This window comes from Sabethes cyaneus, chromosome 3 (assembly GCF_943734655.1).
Source record: "Sabethes cyaneus chromosome 3, idSabCyanKW18_F2, whole genome shotgun sequence".
Taxonomy (NCBI): domain Eukaryota; kingdom Metazoa; phylum Arthropoda; class Insecta; order Diptera; family Culicidae; genus Sabethes; species Sabethes cyaneus.
Genome location: NC_071355.1, coordinates 84,962,356 through 84,985,027, shown reverse-complemented (window position 1 = coordinate 84,985,027; position 22,672 = coordinate 84,962,356). Strand labels below are relative to the sequence as shown.

At 39.5% G+C, this 22,672-nt stretch overlaps 2 protein-coding genes across 3 annotated transcripts; one reads left to right on the top strand and one right to left on the bottom strand.

Annotated features, from left to right (window-relative positions):
* Positions 1-246: 246 nt before the first annotated feature.
* LOC128741590 (structure-specific endonuclease subunit SLX1 homolog) lies at positions 247-5,499 on the bottom strand. Its single transcript, XM_053837523.1, has 4 exons — positions 5,310-5,499; positions 1,295-1,346; positions 1,040-1,234; positions 247-936 (listed from the first exon to the last, which is right to left on the bottom strand). Exons 1-4 carry the CDS (start codon positions 5,492-5,494, stop codon positions 250-252), a joined length of 1,119 nt encoding a protein of 372 aa, XP_053693498.1. The 5' UTR covers positions 5,495-5,499; the 3' UTR covers positions 247-249.
* Positions 5,500-11,913: 6,414 nt separating this feature from the next.
* On the top strand, positions 11,914-15,159 carry LOC128742319 (DDB1- and CUL4-associated factor 12 homolog). 2 transcript variants are annotated; one of them, XM_053838650.1, is made up of 5 exons: positions 11,914-11,955; positions 12,040-12,602; positions 12,663-13,322; positions 13,391-13,579; positions 13,645-15,159. In XM_053838650.1, exons 2-5 carry the CDS (start codon positions 12,222-12,224, stop codon positions 13,801-13,803), a joined length of 1,389 nt encoding a protein of 462 aa, XP_053694625.1. In that variant the 5' UTR covers positions 11,914-11,955; positions 12,040-12,221; the 3' UTR covers positions 13,804-15,159. The 2 variants fall into 2 exon arrangements, with proteins under 2 accessions (XP_053694625.1, XP_053694624.1); XM_053838649.1 differs by lacking the exon at positions 11,914-11,955 and having other exon boundaries at positions 11,962-12,602.
* Positions 15,160-22,672: the final 7,513 nt, after the last annotated feature.

The following is a 22,672-nucleotide window of genomic DNA, read 5'->3' as shown; positions in this document are numbered from 1 at the left end:
CCCAAAATCTGCCTCTTGCTTGACCAAACAACTGCCAGACTTTTGCCTTTTTATTTTCGTTCGCCAGATTTATGGAAAACCTGTTGGAAACCCTGCCTGTAAATGATAAGAGATAACTCTATCACCATTCAAACTTGCAATCAGCCATTCAAATAACAGTATGCCGAACCAACAAGTAAGACGTTCTGTATTTTGAATTTCACAGTTACAATCACACAACATTTGATTTAAAATGAATATCAACACAGTTTATTCTCCATCACTTTCTGATACATCATCCACCTCAAACACGTCAATGCTATTCAAATCTTCTACCAGATCACTACAACCGTTGGCCTTTCTGATCAAATCGCCCCACAGAAAGTGAGTATCACATATCGGACAGTCTCCCTCAACTGGAACATATTGGCCTGGCTCCAGACAGCGAGCTGCTAAACATTCAACATGGCAAACCAGTTTACAATGAGGACGAATGCAACGTAACGCGAAAACGATCTCATTAGAACCGGGACAAATTGCTGCATTGCAAATTATACAATGGCAAGCGGTTTCCTTTTCTAGGTCCACCTCGTTGAGAGGCTCGTTGCTTTTCATATTTTCGTCATCATCTGAATAGATGACGGTTATGTCACCATCATGATTGCCGTATTCTTCGTTAGAACCTAATTGTGTGGTTTTCTGCGCGGAAAACGTTTCAATCGGATCCACTTCATTCCTTGGTTCCTCAGTTCTCATCACAATTAGGTCATATTCATCAACATCGTAATCGTAATCAACGGTAATTTTCTTACTTTTACCATTGATGTTCTTCATCTCCGCAGCATCAACTTTCCGTTTGCGTTTTTTCTTACCCTGGTTGGTCACTTTTCCATTTTTCGGCACTTTCTTCACACGTCCAAAGCAAATCGGCATATGCATAGGAGGTGCCTTTCCAACCTGCGAACATATGAATGTGCTTGAACGGAACTCAATTACAAACTTTCCGATTCTTCTGCCACCAGAAATGCGTGGGATCAATTAGTCATTTAATCACATTTACCTCGAACTCGCGGTGATAGTCCTCTACCAACCAGCGTATGGTAAGTGGCAAACGATTCCATGGGCCTATTCGTAGCATCTCTGTCAGAATGCGAAAGTTATATTCAAACCTGCTTTCTTTGCGTTGCTTTCTTTGCAATTCGGGAATTGCCTTCAAACGCCTAGATACCTTAGGCTGCTGCCAGGCCCATTCGAACTAGAGAAATATAGAAAGCTGGCTTAAATATGCGTTTTCGCCATTTCCAACAGCACTTACCCTTAGAGCAGAAATATTATTAGGAAATCCATGTACTATCATAACCATAATCCTAGAATGCAACAAAGAGGTAAAGAAAAATAGCTATTACAGTTGCAATAGATTTTCTTTGAATAATCATAATTTATTTTCGAGCAACTTACTAGGAAATAAATAAACGAATAAACGAGAAACTTAAGAGGAATGGAGTTTCTCTAGATTACCTTTATTTGTTCGTCATGAATAGTATAAGCGAAAAAAATAATGTTTCTATTACGGTTGGGCAGTGCTTGTGACATGACATGAATGACTTGCAAATGCGGAGAAGTATCCATTTTATGCACGAAAAGTCATCGTTTATTAACGTCATTCTTACGTTCCTCGTCCCCCTACATGCCGGTTCCTTCCCAGTCAGCTCCCCCTTCTGTCACATAGCTAATTATGCAAGAGAAACGCAACCCCTTTTACTTATTTAAATCACTTCCCTCCCCTTGTTAAAGATTCCCCCCTTTAGTCAACTTCCCAGTGCTGATTCCCTAATGTCAAGGAACATTTGTGCCAAGTTTGATGAACTATTGTTCAGGCATTTCGGAGTTATGCCCCCTCCCCCTGTTATGACTCTCCTCTTTTGTAAACCTCCTGACTTCTGATTCCCTTATGCCGAGGAACATGTGTGCCAAATTTGATGAAGAACCGTCAAGGTGTTTCGGAGTTATGGCCTCCCCCCCCCTGTTATAAGCCCCACCCCCCTCCTCTGCTTGTCAACCCTTGAGTGCTGATTCCCTCATGTACCAGGCATTTTGGATTTATAGATTCCTCCCTGTTACGAACCTCTCCGCCTCCCCCATTTTTCTTATATCAAGGAATATGTATGCCAAGTTTAGAGGAGATCGGTCAAGGCGTTCTGGAGTTATGGTGGAACATACATACTCACGCTCACTTTTATATATACAGTTTTATTGGTTATAAAAAATTTCGGAATTTCTTCAAGCAAATGATAGGTAATACCTAACATAGGTTCTACAAACCGGTTGAATCCTTGAATGTTTCAGTAATTTGCGTTCACCTGGACTATTAATACGAAATGACCCTACCTATCTCAGAATTTTAAGGAAATAAACTTTCAAACTTGGTCACAAATCACAACCAAGTATGCGCATACCAGGAAAAAATTAGATTGCTATTCTTCCGTGGATTCTTGGGGTTTGTTTATCGAAACCATGTCCCCTATGGTGAATTCCGTTATGTCATAGACCATCACGTGAAATAAAAAATGTATAGTAATAGTTTATTTTGTTGTCGAATGGCTAACGTATTGTCGGAGAGGTCATTTCTTCTAAATTAAATGGAGGAGAAAGTATGACAGAGGCAATGCTTATAGTATCATTGTAACTGCCGCTGGAAGCATATCTATCCCATATTACAAAATACGAAAATGAAAAAATCGTTTCAACTCAATGTTGAAAAACCGATTTTTCTAAAATTATCTAGTTTTGATGTTATTATTTGTCCTTCTTTGAGAAAATGTTGAAAAATTTTCATCGATTTGAAACTTGAAAACAAATATTCATCCATTTTTTTAGTGGAACAAATTGCCTTCATTTTTTTAGAGTTTTTCTAGTACATATACCTATAAACAATGTTTTCTCGATCAATATTTTAATAATATATAACGAACGTTATAAACGTTAGACAATAAAATATTGAAAAAAACGTCTTTAATAAAACAAAAAAAAAATTTTTTTGCTTGATTATAGTCACTTTAACACCTTGCGTCATTCGTGACTTCTGCGGGGTTAGAATTTGAACCCGGGTTCTCGGCGTGAGAGGCGTGAATGCTAACCACTGCACCAAGATTGACCCACCAAAATATTGAAAACAACAAAATGTAACACGAGGCAGTATATTGTTTGATGGAATGGTTATAGCTTAATGCTATTAGCACTAGTAATGCTGGAGCGTGTCTAATAAAATAGGGCGCTAAAAAAAGAAACACATGCGATGTTCGGTCGGATCGAGCGGATTTATTCTCATAGTTAATGCAATTGCAACAAAGTCTTTCTAGAATACTCCCCTCTCCTTTTCGTTTTAGCCCCCGCTATCCCCCTCAACTTATATCAAAGAACATGTATGTCCCGTCACGGTTCGCAGCACGGTATCGCGCATATAGCGAATACCTATCTCTACCACATCCCCTAACCCAGCCGTGCACTCAGACTCAGTCATACTATTCCTTTGCTCTACCCAGTCAACCACCCTGGTGCCAAGTTTGGTGGAAAACGTTTCGCGTGTTCCGGAGTTTTGGTCTATCGGTCTATATACTATACATATCTACTCGGTCAGTGCGATACCTCTAGATGTCTAGACGGGAAATTTTTATTGGAATATCTGTAATCCTTCATACCGGGGCGGTTATGTCTCCTTGGTGGTCTTCATGTGCTTCCGGTAGTAGACTACTGGCAAAAAATGAATTTTAGTTACCAGCAAATGAGTTCTACCGCGAACACCAATGTTTATATTTTTGCACAAGCAGCAAACACTGATAGCGCAAGGATGGCACAATCACTTTGACTCAATCCACATTCATTTGACAGTACCGTCTTAGTCATGCAGAATTTGAAAAAGTTATATGCGGGACGATAGAAGAACTAGTTATCATCTACAAGTTTTCTGAATGAAGTATTGGCGTATCTATTGTATTTACGGTGCTATAATGCTAGTACCTCTTTAGTGACTATGTGAACGTTCATTTATTCACTAATGAGTTACTAGCTTTGTAGCGCCGTAACTACAAAAGATGCAGAAACACTTTATTCAGCAAAATTGTAGATAACTAATTCTACAAATGTCCCATATAAAACTTTATCAAATGTTGCTTGACTGAGATGGTACTGTCAAATGAATGTGAATTGATTCAAAGTGATTGTAGCATCCCTGATGATAGGTGTTTCCGCAATAACCGCGCCTGCATGAAAAGTCAAAATCAGATTGTACCCACCGGTGGATTGTATTCGCCATTACCGCTCATGGAAAGCTGGATAGTCATATAATACCAGTATTCGAAAAAAAACTTTCTGGGATGCCCACATTTGTTTCCAAAAGAATAAAATTGATTTTTAAATAATCATTTGATTTTGGATTTTGGCACATATGCCAAAGTCGAACCGTGCCAAAAAACGAACCGATGCCGATGCTGTACATTGTGACATCTTGATTTTATATTGAACAAACGATAGTGACACGGTTTCATTTTGGCAACATACTTTTTTTTAGTGTGTTGTAAAAAGTGGACCGATGTCGTCTTGCTTCTTGTTTATTGCAGTATTGTTTCGATTCAATACGCGATTATATCTACCCTCGATTGATACTTCTTCTTGAAAGTTGTTTCGTTTGCCAATGCCAAGGTTTCTCAAAGTTCGAAAAAACAAAAGGTGTGTTTTTAAAAATTTCTAACTTCTCAAACATGCATTAACATTGATAGGCCAATAAATATTGCATAAAGAAACATACTTTGCATACTGAGTAAACTTTATAAACTTTTAAAAGCACTTTTTCGTTTTTATTCGTTTTTAACCAAAGTCATGGACAAAAATGACTTAAGTACAAACAAATCATTATGTTTCATTATATTATATTTAACCACCTATAACATAATAGATAGAGAATTCCTGTACTCAATCAAAATACTACACTAATTCTACAATATTTCTAGGGTCACTATATTTTTCTGTCCGCATTTTAAAAAATTGTAATTTTATATTGCCCTAACATGTGGAAATAATAATGTAAACAATGAAACTTGACATATTGTAGGCTGACAATTTTGAGTATACTAATTTTCTAATCAATCTCTAACTAATCCAACTCAAATTCGCAGAGGAGCTGTTGTAATCAGAACAATAATGTATTAAAATTCAAGATAGGTATCTGTTGATACTTCAGTTTATTTCATCTTGTTATTACAGATCATATACTGAGATAAATAAAAAGCTTTAAATATTTTAAATGGAATATTAAGTATATTCCGATAACTTACCATGGACCCCGATTGGAAGTTCTTTTGGCGCCTCCGAATTCTTGACCAGAATTATGCTGTTTAATTCTTCGATTTGGATCAACGGTGTACCCGATATATGTTCGGCCGGCAAATTTTGGATTAGAACTTTTACTAACTAACAAATATACACCATAAAAATCTTCAATCTCCTGCACTACACTCATTTTTATCTCTAATACTTTAATACACACACTTCACTGAGATTTTCGAAATAAGACTTTAAATAATTCGTATTATTCGTTCTTCTACTATGTGCTATGTGGTTTCGTTTGAGTTCTCATTCCTTCAGTGCTCCTGCTCCTCAGTTCTCACATTCAACCAGCGCAAAAAAAATGTTTACCTTTAAAGCAGAGATGCCAGAAATTCTTCCGTACTGATGAAGAATAAAAAAGGCCTATTAACACTAATCGTCATTCACCGTCATCGGAAAGTTTGCCGAAAAGCAACCAAATATTTTTAAGTAAGTTTTTAAGGTTCAAACACGCATTATTTTTATTCTTCGCTACCTGGTTGTGATTATTGGAACTGCAAAAAAGTGCAATTCCCAAATTTTTTTTTTTTTAGATTATAGTCACTTTAACCAGCTTGGGTCATTCGTGGCTTCTGCGGGGTTGGGATTTGAACCCAGGTTTTCGGCGTGAGAGGCGTGAATGCTAACCACTACGCCAGGACTGACCCCTCAATTCCCAAAATGTTTGCTGGCACCGAGGGGCAAGACACTTCATAATATTATCATAATATTAATATATTAGGCCCTATTAAAACCCTATAAATGTATAAATAAATGTAACTTTATAGGGCTTTAGGTTATGGGTGCGGGAAAGGTCAATATATTAAGGTTATTGGAAAAATATTTCCATAGGGAAAAGTAATATATTTTCAACAGTGTCTTGCCCCTCGGCTGGCACCTATATGAAGCTCAATTTTAGAAGTACCGTGTACCCCCGTTGGTATGACCTTCTTTAATCTGAACATTTTTAATCTGTACCCCGGTGGTATGAATGCGTTCACATTAAAAACCGATCAAGCGTCACACACAATTGACGTTAAAGTTGACCGGTAAATTAAAAAAAAGCAAAAAAAATTAATGCGTTTCCTCTTGCTCAGGAGCTTTGGAAATATAGCTCAAATGCAACTTACCTCTCTCCAGCACTCAAAATAGACCATTTTAGTCGAAACTGCCGAGCCCATTTCGTCTTCTACAAACCGAATGTTTAGAATTCGCGCATGTTTTTTTTTCGTCAAATCAAAACAACAAGTTCATAGGGTGAGCGTCTTGCGCATATGTGAAAATGAATAGAGTTACCTATTATTCAGATTAAAAATGAACTCGCCCAATCTGAACGAGCTGTTTTTCATATTAGCGGGGGTTGAGTGTAGTGCTTTGCAGCTGTACCTGGATTAATCTAGATTTTCTCTAATGCCCAATGTATATGACAAAAGAAAACAGCAACATTGCAGTTGTCACTCTTTCTCTTTCTCACTCACAGCATTCGCATTGTCGCACTTTTAGACTGCGGTGTCCAGTAAGGTGCAAAATGCGGGATATTTATTGCGCTCTTCACACTCAATTGGACTGCACAGTTATTAAGTGCAACCTTCAAAACTGTGATGAAAAGTGTGCTACTGATAATATCGCTAGTAATCTTATATCGATAATACCATCAAACTTTATCGTCATGGAAGAATATCGAAAATTGGAGGGTTTACAGTGAAATCTTCTTCTTGGTTTGTTATTATTTTACCATTTTTGTTCTATTTCTTACGTATTTTTGCTTATATTGCCATATTATCGTTATTAATTATTAACGATAACAAAACTTTATCAATAATCGTTATAGACATTTCCCATCATTACAACTCTCCCATCTGAGCTGACATTTGATTTAGCAGTGGCGCCAGTACCAGTTGTAGGGAAAGCAAATAGTATTTAATTTTTCATTTATTTCATATATGCTGCATATTTATTCAAGTTATGAATTATGCGTGGAATTATGTATTTAGAAACTATTTTTATATTATTCTTTGCGTCGATAACAACTCTACGTAAGCATTAGGATTTAAATAGAAATCAACCAAGATTCATGGTTTTTTCCCACGAAATTTTGGCAACTTTTCTCACCTACAAAATGTGTGACTGGACAAGTGTGTTCAAAATCCAACTTTCAATGCAAAGAGCAATATTTTATTGAATTAACAACAGTGGGAATGATGAAAATGGATAATAAAGGTAAGAAAAAGTATTCTCTTTCATTTGATATATATTGTTTCTGTTTCGGGAGATTATTAGAGCTTCCCAAGTATATTTATGTTTACGAACTGATAGGTTATATGTCTGGTTTTTGGTGCAGGTGATGCTAATCACAAAAATAAGTCCGTTAGCATTTGAAAACACATTGGAATACATTGGAGGCTTAAAATAATTGGCGATTTTCTATCCCCAGGATATGTAAACTTTACAGCTAATTCTATGAACTTTTGTTTCATCCGGAACGAAATTAAACATTAACATTTTTCTGTCATGAAATTAATTAATTCGAATATTTTCACTTACCTTAGAAATAAATTTCAACAGCGAAAAGAATAAGTTTCACTTTGACTCCGTCCCAAGCAGCACTTGCAACATCTTCCATGTGGCTATTAAGTCTTGTTTAAATTGCAAAAAACTTCACCGGTTACAGTATTGAAACACGCAACAAATAAGCAACTTCATGTTATTAATATGTTGGATTCAGGTTATCCAATACTTATACTGGCTGTCACAAATATATTAGTCTATATCTAGTAACATGAAACTTCATCGCAACATCGTGTTATTATAATGCCATTGCTAAACAATAATGTCACATGATGTTGCATCATGTTGATTACGGCATATTGTTAAATAAAATGTAACCAAACAAATACAACCAATATAACATCATATTCTGCCATATTTTTATGAAAAAATATTTTTCAACGAAGGAATGTTTTTATTTCAACAATAATTACACGAACATTCATCAGGAATCCATGGCATTTACTAAAATATTATTTGATTGCAGTATCTAGTTCGATTTTACACCGCATTTTTCCATCGTAAACGAATTCTTAATCTGGCTGGGTTAATTCTTTAAACTTGAAAATAAATAAATTAATAACTTTCACGAGGCGCATCAAATAATACAAAGCAAAATTATATTTTGCACGATAAATTTTGAATGGCATGGAGATTAGCTCATAATAGGCCCAAAAAACTAAAGTCGCATTAAGAATATTGATATAAATAATTTTCGTCTTGGAGCCCTGAGAGGAAATCCCGGTTCCCGCTAAACATAATTCGTGATGAAGTTGCTCATAATTGTTTGGTTTTTGTGCGAGGGAAAAAGAGAAGAAAGTATTTTTGTTTTTGTTTTCACGCAAGTTTTGACAACGCGGCATAGGATTTCGTGGGAGTGCGAACAGGCTTAAAATCCCTTTTAGTATCGTAGTCGCAAGTTTTGACAACGCGACATAGGATTTCGTGTGAGTGCGAACAGGCATAAAATCTCTTTTAGTATCGTAGTCGCGAATACCTGCTTGTATTTAGATAACGCGCATTGGTTTTTGTGCGAGAAAAAAAGAGAAGGAAGTATTTTTGTTTATGTTTTCACGCAAGTTTTGACAACGCGGCATAGGATTTCGTGGGAGTGCGAACAGGCTTAAAATCTCTTTTAGTATCGTAGTCGCGAATGGATAGATAACGCGCATTGATGTTCCATAAAACATCTGTGTAACAATTAGTTGCATATCCAGCTTTTTACGCGCTATAATGGCGGATGCTATAAATTGTGTTCGTAATATGCGAACAATCTTTTTGACAACTCTGCATACATCAAATCTGGCACTTTTCTCTTGCAACACTACTGTGCTCTTTCTTTCGTTTACGCCAAAGAAGGAGAGCAAAAATTTGCGAAATGTAAACAAAACTATTGCCTAGACTATTGCTCTCCTTCTTTTGCGTAAATGAAAGAAAGAGCAACACCGCCGTACATGAGAAGAGTGCCCAGTTTTGATGGATGCAGAGTTGTCAAAAAGACTGCTCGAATATTACGAACACAATTTATAGCGTCCGCCATTATAGCGCGTAAAAAGCTGGATAGGCTCCACCTCTTGCGCTTTTTCAATCACATAATAGTTCGATAAAGGTAACTGATGCGAACTTTTACCATATTTGAATGTTTCAATTAGAGTTGCGTAACCCTTCATGCAACAAATGGTGCTGCTTGGGGTGTATAATAAGGGTATATATTTTTATAAACCTTTCTGCGACGATTGCGACAAAAACAATCGATGTATTTCGACTCGATTTCGACAGCTCAGCCCAATTAACGAAAGTCTTTCACTAACTGGGCTAAGAGCTCAGTGCAATTAGCGAAAGTTGACTGTATAATCAGTATAATGCGGCATATAATAAAAATCATTGTAACAGTAATATCACAGACAAACAGACGAGACACTCGCGATAATTCCATCGTCCAATAAAAAACCACTCATTTTTCAAAAAAAATGTTTCGCAACATGGCCACACCGCGGCGCGCGAGTGTTGCTTTGAGTTTTCAGTATAAAACCATTCAGATGTACAAAACCCTACAGCATAAAACCCTGCAAATGCAAGCTACTCCGCAACATGCATAACAGAGGGTGCTAGTGTCCAAGCAAAATGTGTAGGACGATGGTTTTTAAAGGATTTTCTTCTATAAGTGTCATGTCAGTTCGTCAGTGGTAATTTTGAATTTATTTATTCAATCCTGATTGGAACTGGATGATATTTTGAGTTCTATTTGACAGATTCATTTCCGACACGGATTGTAAACAAATTCGCTATCCAGCTTTTTACGAGCCATAACGGCGGACGCGTTCGTAATATTTGAACGGCATTTTCGACATTTGCTTTATACATGGCCCGTTTTCTTTCCGCACGTTCACGGTAAAACTAAAGGCACAGACAAACAGACGAGACACTCGCGAAAATTCCATCGTCCAATCAAAAACCACTCATTTTTCAAAAAAGCATGTTTCGCAACATGACCACACCGCGGCGCGTGAGTTTTGCTTCAAGATTTCAGTATAAAACCATACAAATGTAATAACCCTACAGCATAAAACCGTGCAAATGCAAGCTACTCCGCGACATGCATAACAGAGCGTGCTAGTGTGCAAGCAAAATGTGTAGGACGATGGTTTTTAAAGGATTTTCTTTTATGTGTCATGTCAGTTCGTCAGTGCTAAAGGAATGTACGGAAAGAAAACGTGTGCGAAGTATTAGAGAAATGTCAAAAATGCTGTTCAAATATTACGAACAGATCCGCCATTATGGCTCGTAAAAAAGCTGGATAAGTCTAGATAGAATTAACAAAGGGGCGAATGTCGCAAATGTAAACAAAACGGGTGAGAGTTATTTTTTGCTGGACCTGCATAGGAAAATTGACCCTCACTCGGTTTGTGTACGCTTGCGACATTCGCACTTTTGTTAATTCTATCTTCAAGTGTCTCCGCCGCGGTCCGCGTCATATATATTGCAGATTGCAAGAAAAATCCTCACATCGCGATTATCTTGACTGTTGAACCAAACCATCAAAAGATTACCGCAGAGCAGATTTCTGCAATTTGATGCATGAAAATTTGCTAAATCAATTGTTTTTCATCAAAACCATGCTACAAAACTGTTATTTTATAGAACTGCAAACCATAAAACCTAAATTTTAATATTGCGTTTAGCTCGCGGTTATCTCCTGAGCGCGTTATCACCGCCGCTGCAGGCGGATTTTTCATAACCGCCGCAATACCGTGGACCCCCGTTCGTTTGAACGATTACTCATGCAAACTAACGGGGTTAATTTTTAATTTGAACAACTGGTAACCCTTAATATGCAGAAACTTGTGTGAACTGGTCGCCCTGCTCTTTGTTATTGCTTTGTTGGTTTGATTTGTTTGCAGTTGCTAGCAACGAATTTTCATTCTGCGATCGGATTTCTATCATAATCGTTGGGAAAACGGAATGTGAAACATATTACACTCTCAAGGTAAGTACAATCAAATCGTGTTTATGTGCATTGTCTGCATAAGTAAATGATGTCATGTTGAGAATGACATTTGAACCATTTTTAATTTGCACGTCGTGCAAACCAGCGGGGTTCAAATTAAAAAGTGTTCAGATTAAAAACGGTCAAACGAACGGGGGTCCACGGTAATAATAAAACGAATAGCTCTGATGATGCGTTTTTAAAATGCATTTGTACGGTTTTTGGAGGCGATTGGAAAAGTATTCGCTATGACGGCACCGCACGACCTCTTTTCCACTTACAGAACTGCCCGTAACTGAATGCGTGAAAATTATTTTCGACATATTCTGTCTTTTGCCCTCTTTAACAAATCGCTATTCTGCTTCACGCAAACACGAAACTAATGTAGGTGTCTCCACTGCGGCGCCGTCATAGCGAATTGGGATAAAAGCGCATGTAAAAGCATCATGATCCGTTGTCGGTATGGTCGGTATATTTGGTTTGTCGGTATATGGAACCAATGCCTTTCAGCCAAAGGATTGTCAAAAATCAGAAATATTTTTTGATTATCAAGCTTTCTCAAGAATTTTGCGTTCACGCAGGTAAATTTGGTATCTGATTTGTATAGCAAGTTAAATTACCGTGAAAGGTGTACGTCTATCAGTAAAATTTCCTTCTGCCACTAGTGATCATAAACAGGTACGCGAAATGTTTTGATACGGAGCAGAAGTTGTGAAACAAAGAAGCCATCCTGAATCGATACTGCTGCGTACTTGGAGTAAAAGAAACCAAGGTTCCATTGTCGGTGGCATAGTTCCACCGTCGGAGCAGTACATATATTGTAATTCAAATCCGGGTTTAAATCAAAATGTCTAAAACAGTGAAACGACCAACGGCAGGAGTTCGTCCTAGTTGCTATATTCCTGCTCGATTAGAAGAACGTCGTACTAGAGCAAGGATCTTGCGTCAGGAACGACGAAGAAAGCCTGATAAACCAGATGATTTTGTAACGTACGAAGATAGTGATAGTGAGGAGGAAACTCCAGCCCAGCAGCACCAGGTTCTTAGCACATCTTTCAATTTTGTGGATTATGTACGCAGTCGAGAATCGGATTTAAGAGAAGAACGCAGTGTTGATCCAGCTTATGCCAGTAGGCATATCCTGACACATGACATGTTCAAAGAAACTCCGATCTCACTAGGAAACATAAATAAGGTGTTTTGTTCACAATGGCTTAGCAATCGACAGGTAATATTGTGGCTCATCCGCTGACTTAGTTGACCTACTTATGTTTAATTGGTTTTGCAGGTGGTATTCGGAACCAAATGCAATAAGCTGATGGTGTATGATGTTAACACTCGAAAGGTAGACGCAATTCCTACATTGCCGAATAATCGTGGGGCGAGTCCTGATACACAATGCGGCATTCACGCGTGTCAAATTAATCCGAGCCACAGTCTGTTAGCGACAGGCGCTCGGCATTCTGCCGATATTGCATTCTATCGGCTTCCGACACTTGATCCGCTGTGCATAGGTGAAAACGGCCATCGGGACTGGGTATTTGACATGTGCTGGCTAGACGATCAATTTTTGGTGTCATGCTCAAGAGACACCAAGGTTGCACTGTGGCGAATCAATGAAGAAACAATGGAGTTTCCAACGATAAGTAAAGAGGGCGAAGAGCAAGAGACCGTCCCGACGTATGCGCATGTAAATCCCGTTTCGGTAAAAGAGTGCCGTGGGGCTCAGAAAATCAGGGCGCTCTGCTTTAATAAAGAATACCGGGAAATTGCACTGCTATCGTTGAACGGCTATATGCATCTATTCAACGCTGAAACATTTGCGCAAAAATTATCCAGAAAACTCCCCAATTGTCAGGAAAATGTTTGCATTGCTTGTCAAACTAACGGGCTATATGCAGTGGGCTGTCGTTCGTACACTTTACTTCTAGATCCCAGAACGCTGCAGGTTAGTTTAATTATTTTTTGCGTGTGTGAGAACAGCGATAGAATAAACCTAATTTTTAATTTCCACAGGCGGTAAAAAAGGTGGCCTCTCGTTACAGCGGCTGTGGTATACGGTCTGCTAGCTTTCAGGGTAACATTCTTACTATCGGAACAGGACTAGGAATGTTGATGTTCTATGACATTCGTGCAGGCAAATATCTCGAATCGCAAACTAGTGCATCTCGGACGGTTGTGTTAAAAGCTAGTCGAGGCTATGTAGTGAGTATGCCGTATGGATTCAGAACATGCTGTTTCTACTAAAATAATGTTATTCTTTGTCATAGGCACAATTTCCCGAGGAGGAAATAGATAACTTCCAGCAAATCAAATACACTCCGGCTATTTATACGCATTGCTACGATAGCAGCGGCATCAGACTATTCACGGCAGGGGGACCCCTACCGGCCACACTCATAGGTAACTATGCGGGAATTTGGCAATAGAAAACACCGCAGTCAAGCCGGTTTGACTAATAGGAGAAGTTAGTAGACAATGGAGTACACATAATTTATTTTGCAGTAATCTTGCGCAATCGGTTAAATGAGTTCGATGATAAGTACTTTGCGTTGAAGCGCATATTCAGATTATGCTGAAAGTACGGGCTATTACTTCTATCCTGTTATAGATTTGAGTGTTTTCAACTATAAATTTTTATAACAATTCAAACAGCAAATCATTTATAGTTAGACTTGATAAACCGATCGATGGCGCTACGGCCCTAAAAACGTTAGCAGATTTTGTCTTGGGGTATCTAGAAAGCTAGTAACGCCATGAAATAACACATGCAAAAAAATTGCTTTTAATATCAACAGATTTGATCTTTTCCATGCCTTCTGTAAGAAAAAGATTTGTTAAACGTATTATTTTTTTTTTGATCAGAAGAAATATCGCTAAACTGAGTGTCTCCTAACAAAACTAGACTGTCGCAGTCGATCATATTTAGGTCAGTTTTTGTTTACGTGTTACATCCGAATTTGAGCGTAACGTACGCGAAAATCGTTCAACATCACTGGTGATAAAAAAAGAACGAATTCATTTTAGGTTGGACAACATACACCAAAATTAATCACACTTTATTCGTCATGTTTGTATCAAATGAAAAATCAACTGAAGAAATTAATCGAAATTAAACAGTAATGTGAATACAGAACCGATTCAAATACCTACATATATGTATCCTTTTGAAACGCGCGCGCAAAAGACAACATCACATTTATTTCCAATAAATTAGATTTGAAACTATCCTGGGCCTGGAGCTTGCATAATAGTTCGAAAAGGTTTGACGAAGTGCGCCCACTCTAATGCAGTGCATATATGAAAGATGATGAACGTTATGAACGTTATTTTGCAAATATTTTTCCTAATGTATCATTACCTAATAATTCGGATCGCTTGTAACACGTACAGGAGTGATGAAATAGATATTACGTTACGTTACGTATTGAAAACGACGCAAACTTGCTTTGAGAAAACATTCGAAAAGATCATGTATCCATTACTGAGGGGCTAGCATTAGCGTAGCTAGTATTCAGTGTCTTTTGGAATCTTCTTTTGGAATCTTTTGGAATTTCAGACATTATAAAACTAATTGCTCTTATTCAATTAATACAATGCTAAACGATCTATAACAGCAGTGAAACATGCCGTACTTTCTCAAGATAAACTGAGACTACTAGCAGTGTGAGGCACGACGCGTGCAAGTGTAGGTTAGATATTTTTATAATAACTGGAACAAACGCGAGCAAGCATACATGCGAATAAATGCTATAGGTTTAGATTTTGCGATTCAGCTAAGAAATTATAGAAACAATGAATTAAAATATTTGAGCTTGCAAAATATACCCCTTGCTTATTGCTTTTCAGTAGTGCGTTATCACGTTCTTCGAATTCGGCCATCCATCTTGGTATTTCTGTGCAATTCATAGCATGGTCGAAATCTTAAGGTTCCCATACACGTACAAACACATCGTTCGAAAATGTGGGTGAATTCAGGCTTGGTCAACATGCTCAGCTGCATGTGAGTGCCACGAACCAAGTCGGCAGAAGAAGATGTTTGTTTCGAAGCTCGGTCTGTCGACCCAGCGGTTATATAGGTTAACTTTGGTTCGTCAACTTTATCGCCAAGCATCAGCGAATTGCTTGATTGCTATGGTACTGCAACCGTTCAACAAGTAAACGATATACCCAACGAAAATGGGCACCTCCTTGATCTATGCTTTGCCACTGTTTGCAGCCAAACCCCGGAAGTGACGAAGGCTCCTTGCACGCTTGTCAAGCATGTTCACCATTAACACTTCACCCATTCTGATTTCGAAGTTATTCTAAATGTTTTGAATAGCATCAATTCTAGAACAGTTTTGGATAATATTTTTTGAAACGGTGGTTCTACGGTAGGGAAAGAAATGAAATTTTTTTGGTGATGGAAGGGAATAAGCGGAAAGGTGAAGAGGGGGGGGAGGTATTGGTAGCTACGCTTAACAAGTAGTCGTTTTGACTCCTACCTTTTGTCCAATGCTGGAAGGTGCATGGGTCGAACCAAGTTATAATCTGAGATTAAAACCGGATTCGAACCCACAACACCCACCAGGGCATGTGGCTCGCTGGTACTTGTACCTTTGAACCATAGAGGCGCTGGAGTCCGAGGGTGGAAAAGCTGACAAAAGAGAATCTGAAGAAACTCGAAGAAGTCCATAGAGAAGATAGCGATTTCAGTGAAGACGACAGCGATGGTAAAGAAAGTCTGCACGAAGTTGAATCGGACGTTGAATCTGATGAAGCTACGGAAAAAAGTGAGGATACGAAGAGTGCAGTCTCGAAGAAACCTGATCGATTATGTCGACACGGGCAGGGGCAGGTACAAACCGGGCCGACCAAGGCCCAACTGGCAGCGCGAAATGGGATTAGCAAGAAGCTACCCAATTTTTCGGGAAAGCCGGAAGAATGGCCGTTATTCTTCGGAATGTACCAAGCATCCAACGAAGCCTGTGGGTACTCGGATATCGAAAACCTTGTGCGGCTACAAGAATGCCTAAAAGGTCAAGCTCTTGAGATGGTTCGAGTACAGCTGCTTCTACCGAAATCAGTTCCGAAAGTGATCGCAAGGCTTCGGCAGTTGTTTAGTCGTCCGGAACAACTACTGCAGTCATCTAGAAAAAGTGCACAAACTGGAGCCACCGAAGGCCGGAAAGTTGGCCACATTCGGTTGGCCCTTCGGTATAGCCGTCGAGCAGCTGTGCGAACATTTGGAGGCGGCGGATCTGAAACAGCACTTGATCAATCCGCTAATCATTCAAGAGCTGGTCGAAAAGCTTCCGGATAACGACAAGCGTGACTGGGTGCGCTTCAAGCGAGGGAAGAAGAAAGTAACCCTTAGGATTTTTACCGATTTTCTCTCCGAAATAGTGTCGGATGCCTGCGAAGCGAATGTCAGCATGAAGTTCGGGTCTGCCGGAAGAGCCAGCACCGATAGTCGATCGGGAAAACCCCAACGCAAGCCAAAGGCGTATGGAGCAGTATCCAACCACAGCGAATCCGAAGGTCAAACCAGTGACGAAGAAAGCAGAAACATGAACCCGTGTAAAGTGTGTCAGCGCACAGATCATCGGTTGCGCTATTGCCAGAACTTCAGAAACCTGTCGTTCACAGACAGGATGAAAGTCGTCGATCGTTGGAAGTTGTGCCATGTGTGTCTGAACGATCACGGATCGGCGCCATGTAAATTCAAGCTGAAATGCAACGTAGGCGGTTGCAGACAACCACATAATGAACTTCTCCATCCAATCGAAGGTGCCATCGAAACCAGCGCGCACATCCAGAGGAACAACGATACACTGTTCCGGATGATTCCGGTTAGCCTACATTGTGAGGAAAAGTTCGTCATTGTCTTGGCCTTTCTGGACGAAGGAGCATCGGTAACCCTGGAGGAAAAGAGCGTTGCGGATCGCTTGGGCGTTGTTGGAGTCTACGAAAAACTAACAATAATGTGAACGGTCGACATGGCTAGAGTGGAGAAGGACTCCAAACGGATGAACCTTAGGGTGTCAAGTGTCGGAGAGGACGATAAGATGTTGTTAACGTCAGTCCGCACCATCGAAAGTTTGATGCTGCCTAGTCAAACGATAGACGCAGGGGATCTCGTAAGGCAATTCTAGCACATGCGAGGTTTGCCTATTGCGTCGTACAGTGGACGACCAGAGATGTTAAAAGGATTAAACAACCTCCATGCATTCGTCCCACTGAAAGCCAAGATCGGAGCAGAAGTAGATACGATAGCGGTGCGCTGCAAACACGGATGGACGGTCTACGGACCGAAGGAAGCAAATACCGCCGAATCGAAAAGTGGATTTGTGGGATTCCACGACGAGGGTTCCGATAAAAAGATCGAAATGCTTCGAGAAACAAGAGCTGTTGAAGGCAGACGTTTTCATTGTAGAAGCCAGGAGCCAAAAAGCTATAGTCAAGGTTTTGTACAAGAGCTGCTTCTGGGACCAGACGGACGAGTGCGATATGCGTTTGTGCGCATGGCCACTACGGTGGACCGGTGAGCCGTAGCCAACTTAGCGGTGATCGGAGTGAGATAAATTCGGAGCTTCCAGAGGAACTACCGGATGTTACGGACAGGGGTATGTTGGCACCGCAGGGCAGCACACCAGCGCTGTGAATCGCGGCTAACACGCTGACAGACGAACAACGTCACGTGTAGTACCTTGCAAGTCGTATAGCCTCTATGGTTCAAAGGTACAAGTACCAGCGAACCACTTGCCCTGGCGGGTGTTGCGGGTTCGAATCCGGTTATAATCTCAGATTATAGCTTGGTTCGACCCATGCACCTTCCAGCATTGGACAAAAGGTAGGAGTCAAAACGACTACTTGTTAAGCGTAGCTACCAATACCCCCCCCCTCCTCACCTTTCTGCTCTTTCCCCTCCACCAAAAAAATTTTACCGTCCCTTCATTAATTGTAGAACCACCGTTTCAAAAAATATATGTATGACCGCATTTCAAGGTCAACACCAAAAACATGGGATTAGTCTACAGTTTTGGATACTGACGATATAAACTCTCCCGCTTTGACCATTTCTAATATTTTGAACTACGTTGTCGATCGACACGTTCCTAAAAGAATTAGTCACACTCAGAATCAGATGACTGTAGGATGTAACAGTATCGTCTTAAAGGTCTCAAATCAGAAAGGAAAGCTGCTCTGAAGACATTTTCGAGATACAGGTCTCTACTCCTCCGCAACATATTTGCTTTCGAAGCTACCAGCTAGAGCCCGAATACGACCGCTGCCCAACAAGACATGATGTCAAACACTTGCGGTCGAACAATCTGAGCCCCCGCACAAAGTGCACATTGTAAAACGTAAATTAGACCGGTTGTCCTCTACGGGCATGAAACGTGGACCTTGCTAGTTTTCGAAAGGCGGGTGCTAAGAACCGTCTTTGGCGGTGTGCAGAAGAACGCTGTATGAAGGCGAAGAATGAAAGACAGCGAACCTAGTATTCAGAAAGTGGTTAAAGCTGGACGGATACGTCGGGCAGGACATGTTGCTAGAATACCAGACAACCACCCTGCAAAAATGGTTTTCGCGTCGAATCCAGTAGGAACAAGACGAAGAGTGGCACAGCGAACACGGTGGCAAGACCAGGTGGAACGGGATTTGGCGAGCACTTGTCATAAGACGTAAGGCCAACTAAGTAAGTAAGCTACCTAAGAAACGTCGAGTGAATATTGAGACGAAATCCTAAGTCTAACCTCGGTTGTGATCCTTGGTGATAAAACGGCGAACAACTTAGAGCAGATTTGTGAACTGTTCTCAATAAAATTCTCCAGTGTATTCACTGATGAAAGTTTAACGAGTGCAGAAGTATCCACAGCCATCGAGTGTGGTCCTTTCCTTGGCCATTCATTACCGCGATACCGCCGACGAAGTGATGGATACATTGGCCGCCGCGAAGTTGAAAGTTCCTTGATCCGTTGAACCGGACGATATATCGCCTATTTTTCTGAAAAACTGCATCTACGCTCCAGCCGATTTAATGAGTCATCTTTTCAGCTTATCCGTCAACTCAAGTGTCTTTCATTTAGCATGAAAATCGGCATACAAGTTTCCTGAGCACAAAAAGGAAAAGTGGAAAAAACGTAGATAACTATCGAGGAATTTTGCTCCAACTGCGATATCGAAACTGTTTGAACTTGTCGTGTTTGAACCAGTATTTACAGTTTTCAAGCAGTACATCTTTGATAACTAACATGGCTTTATGCTTAAGCGCTTCAGGACTCCCAACAAACATTTTTGTTGAATAACAGCTTATTAAGCGCTTGTTACTCGGTAATTGACTGTACAATGGTAGAACAAGCTATTATTCAACAAAAATGTTTGTTGGGCTACCAATCTTTTGACTCTCACATCCTACGTGATAAATAGCTTCGATGTTCGGTCGCAACCAGATGTTATTTACATTGATCTTTCCGCAGCTTCCAACAAATTGAACCATCATCGAATTATCATTGCCAATCTGGATCAGCTTGGCATACAAAGTGACACATATGTATTCGAACAAAAAAAAGTCATATATTTTTGTAAATAAAGGCTTTATTTCGAATTTCACTTTTAGAAGTTGTTTTCCCAATATAAAAAAAGGCGACAAATAATCATTACTCTAATGAATCGCCTTTTGTTGGATAACACGCTTCAAACGCTTTTTTCCAGATCCATTTTCAAAATTCGACGAAGAGATTCCCTTATTCCCTTAAGGCATTCAGCTCAACTGCCATTTTCCGTGCGGACCGCTCGCAACTGCGACGAATTCGCTCTCGATCAAACTTTTTGACCTCTGCAGTTCTAACGCTTCGTTTTCTTCCGGTTTTTACGGTTTTCAACAGATCCCGTCTCGACAAAGTTTTTTATTGTATAGTATACACCGAGGAGCAAGACACTTCATAATATTATCATATATTAATATGTTAGGCCCTATTAAAGCCCTATAAATGTATTAGTTTTTATAGCTTTAGGTTATATTATTGGTGGGAACGGTAAAAACATTAAGGTTGAAAAAATATTTCCATAGGGAAAAGTAATATATTTTCAACAGTGTCTTGCCCCTCGGTATACACATCCTCTTTTTATGCCCAGATGTTTGAGGTCACGAAAAATAGTACCGCATGTAGCACCGTTTTAAATTTATTTATTATCAACGACCGTAACTCAAACAATGGTACGAGCGCACCGAACGAGACACAACACGAAAATGAAACTACGTCAAGTATGACTAAGCCCATTCGCCTTTCACTATATAGGCTGTCGAATATGCCATTACGGCACGCAAACTGTGAATCAGTATCACAGTATACCGCTCGGCTCTAAACTTACTTTCAAACAGCACATCGCGTTCACCGTCGACAAGGCCTGCAGAAATCTAGGGATCTTCATGCGCATCGACAAGAACTTTAATAATGTTTACTGTTCGAAAGTGGATTATTGTGCATTAGTCCGCTTCAATCTAAAATACTGCGCTCCACTTTGTAGTCCCTACTATCAAAATGGGTTTAGCCGAATCAAGTCAGATCAGCAAAGATTAATTTGTTTTGCTCATTTGATGCTTACGTGGAACAACCCCTTCCAACTGCCGAGCTACAAACAATGCTATAGACTCATGGCCCGGACCTCTTGTATATTCATTGTGAAGAGAATAGACTGCTGTCTCCGATTTGTTGACCTCGAGCATCTACGGAACCAGCGAACGGATTGTCTGTCTATATTGGAAAGCCTTAACATACACGTCCGCACTCGCACCTTGTGCACTAGCCTCTTTCTGAACGCGCCGCATCGACGGACTAACTACAGTAAAGGGTGTCTCACATCAAATTACATCACGGAAAAAACTCTTTAGAAAATTACCTAGTCGACCGATTCTTTTTAAACTTTCAGACAATAAAATATAACCCATTAATAAGCTTTTGGCAGATTTATTTCATTCAACTTTAATACCATAACCACAGACAAACAGACGAGACACTCGAGTCAATTCCATCGTCCAATCAAAAACCACTCATTTTTCAAAAAAGCATGTTTCGCAACATGGCCACACCGCGGCGCGCGTGTGTTGCTTCAAGTTTTCAGTATGAAACCATTCAAATGTATAAACCCTACAGCATAAAACCCTGCAAATGCAAGCTACTCCGCAACATGCATAACAGAGGGTGCTAGTGTGCAAGCAAAATGTGTAGGACGATGGTTTTTAAAGCATTTTCTTCTATGTGTCTTGTCAGTTCGTCAGTGCTTTAGCTTCACGCTGATTTCACGCCAACTCGATCAAAGGTTGGCACGACCCTCTCAGAATTCTATGAAACTTTGTGTGTATAGAGTTCATGTAAATAAGCAACTTTGCATACCTAGCTTTTCCAAAATTTGTCTAGACTAACTTTTGGAAAGAGTTAATTTTTTTTTCTCTTTTTTAATAAAAGATTTAACTCGAAAATTATAGCGCCTAGGAATTTAGGAATTTTTTTGAATTTTCATTAAAAATTACTGAAAAAAATAAAAATGTATCTCTACACTGAAAAAAAAAGCATTCTTAAAATTAAAATTGGATTTCCCAAAAACACGCCATCTCAGAAATTGATGAAAATTTTTTTGAAGATAGATATATGGCCTACAAATCTTCCATACATTCCAAGATGGTCAAATTGAAGGGAAAAGTTTTTCTAACAAAAACTTTTTCAAGTCCTTACCGGAACAAATGGTGTTTCAATATTTCCGAAAATCATAGCACCTATACATAAACATGATCTATGAATGACTTTTAGGAAATTTTCTGAATTTTCATAAAAAAATGCTGAAAAACATTAAAATGAATTTCTACACTGGACAAAAAGCATTCTAAAAATTTAAAATGGATTTCCCAGAAAACGCCGTCTCAGAAACTGATGAAAATTTGTTTGAAGATAGATAATTTTAGAGCCTCATTGAATTCTGAGTGGGTGCTGCCAACTCCATAGACGAGAAATCCGTCTTCAGTATCACGATTACCGGTCTACAACGCCATTTTACCCGTTTTCGTTCCAGTTTTGACTTTAAAGTCAGCCGAAAAGTGCTAACTATGTAATCGATCTTGGTGTTACTGTTGTCATGAAACTTGATGCCGATACAGTGGTAATTTCCTAAGCAACTCGTTAGCTAGAAGCAAAGCCTTGGGCTTAACTGTCTTTCTAAAAAACTAAAATCTGAAAATGTTGACGGAATATTTCCGTCATTGCTTCAAAAAGGTGAAGTGGTCCTAGTACCCGCACTCATGCAGATCTTTAAGTC

Bases quoted from the DNA above. Each gene is read 5' to 3' on its own strand.
- LOC128741590 (XM_053837523.1), bottom strand. From the start codon at position 5,494: ATGAGTGTAGTGCAGGAGATTGAAGATTTTTATGGTGTATATTTGTTA. The intron at 1,235-1,294 runs GTAAGTGCTGTT...ATATTTCTCTAG, and splicing joins ATAATATTTCTGCTCTAAGG to TTCGAATGGGCCTGGCAGCA. The intron at 937-1,039 runs GTAAATGTGATT...ATATGTTCGCAG, and splicing joins ACTATCACCGCGAGTTCGAG to GTTGGAAAGGCACCTCCTAT.
- LOC128742319 (XM_053838650.1), top strand. From the start codon at position 12,222: ATGTCTAAAACAGTGAAACGACCAACGGCAGGAGTTCGTCCTAGTTGC. The intron at 13,323-13,390 runs GTTAGTTTAATT...TAATTTCCACAG, and splicing joins TAGATCCCAGAACGCTGCAG to GCGGTAAAAAAGGTGGCCTC. The intron at 13,580-13,644 runs GTGAGTATGCCG...TCTTTGTCATAG, and splicing joins AAGCTAGTCGAGGCTATGTA to GCACAATTTCCCGAGGAGGA.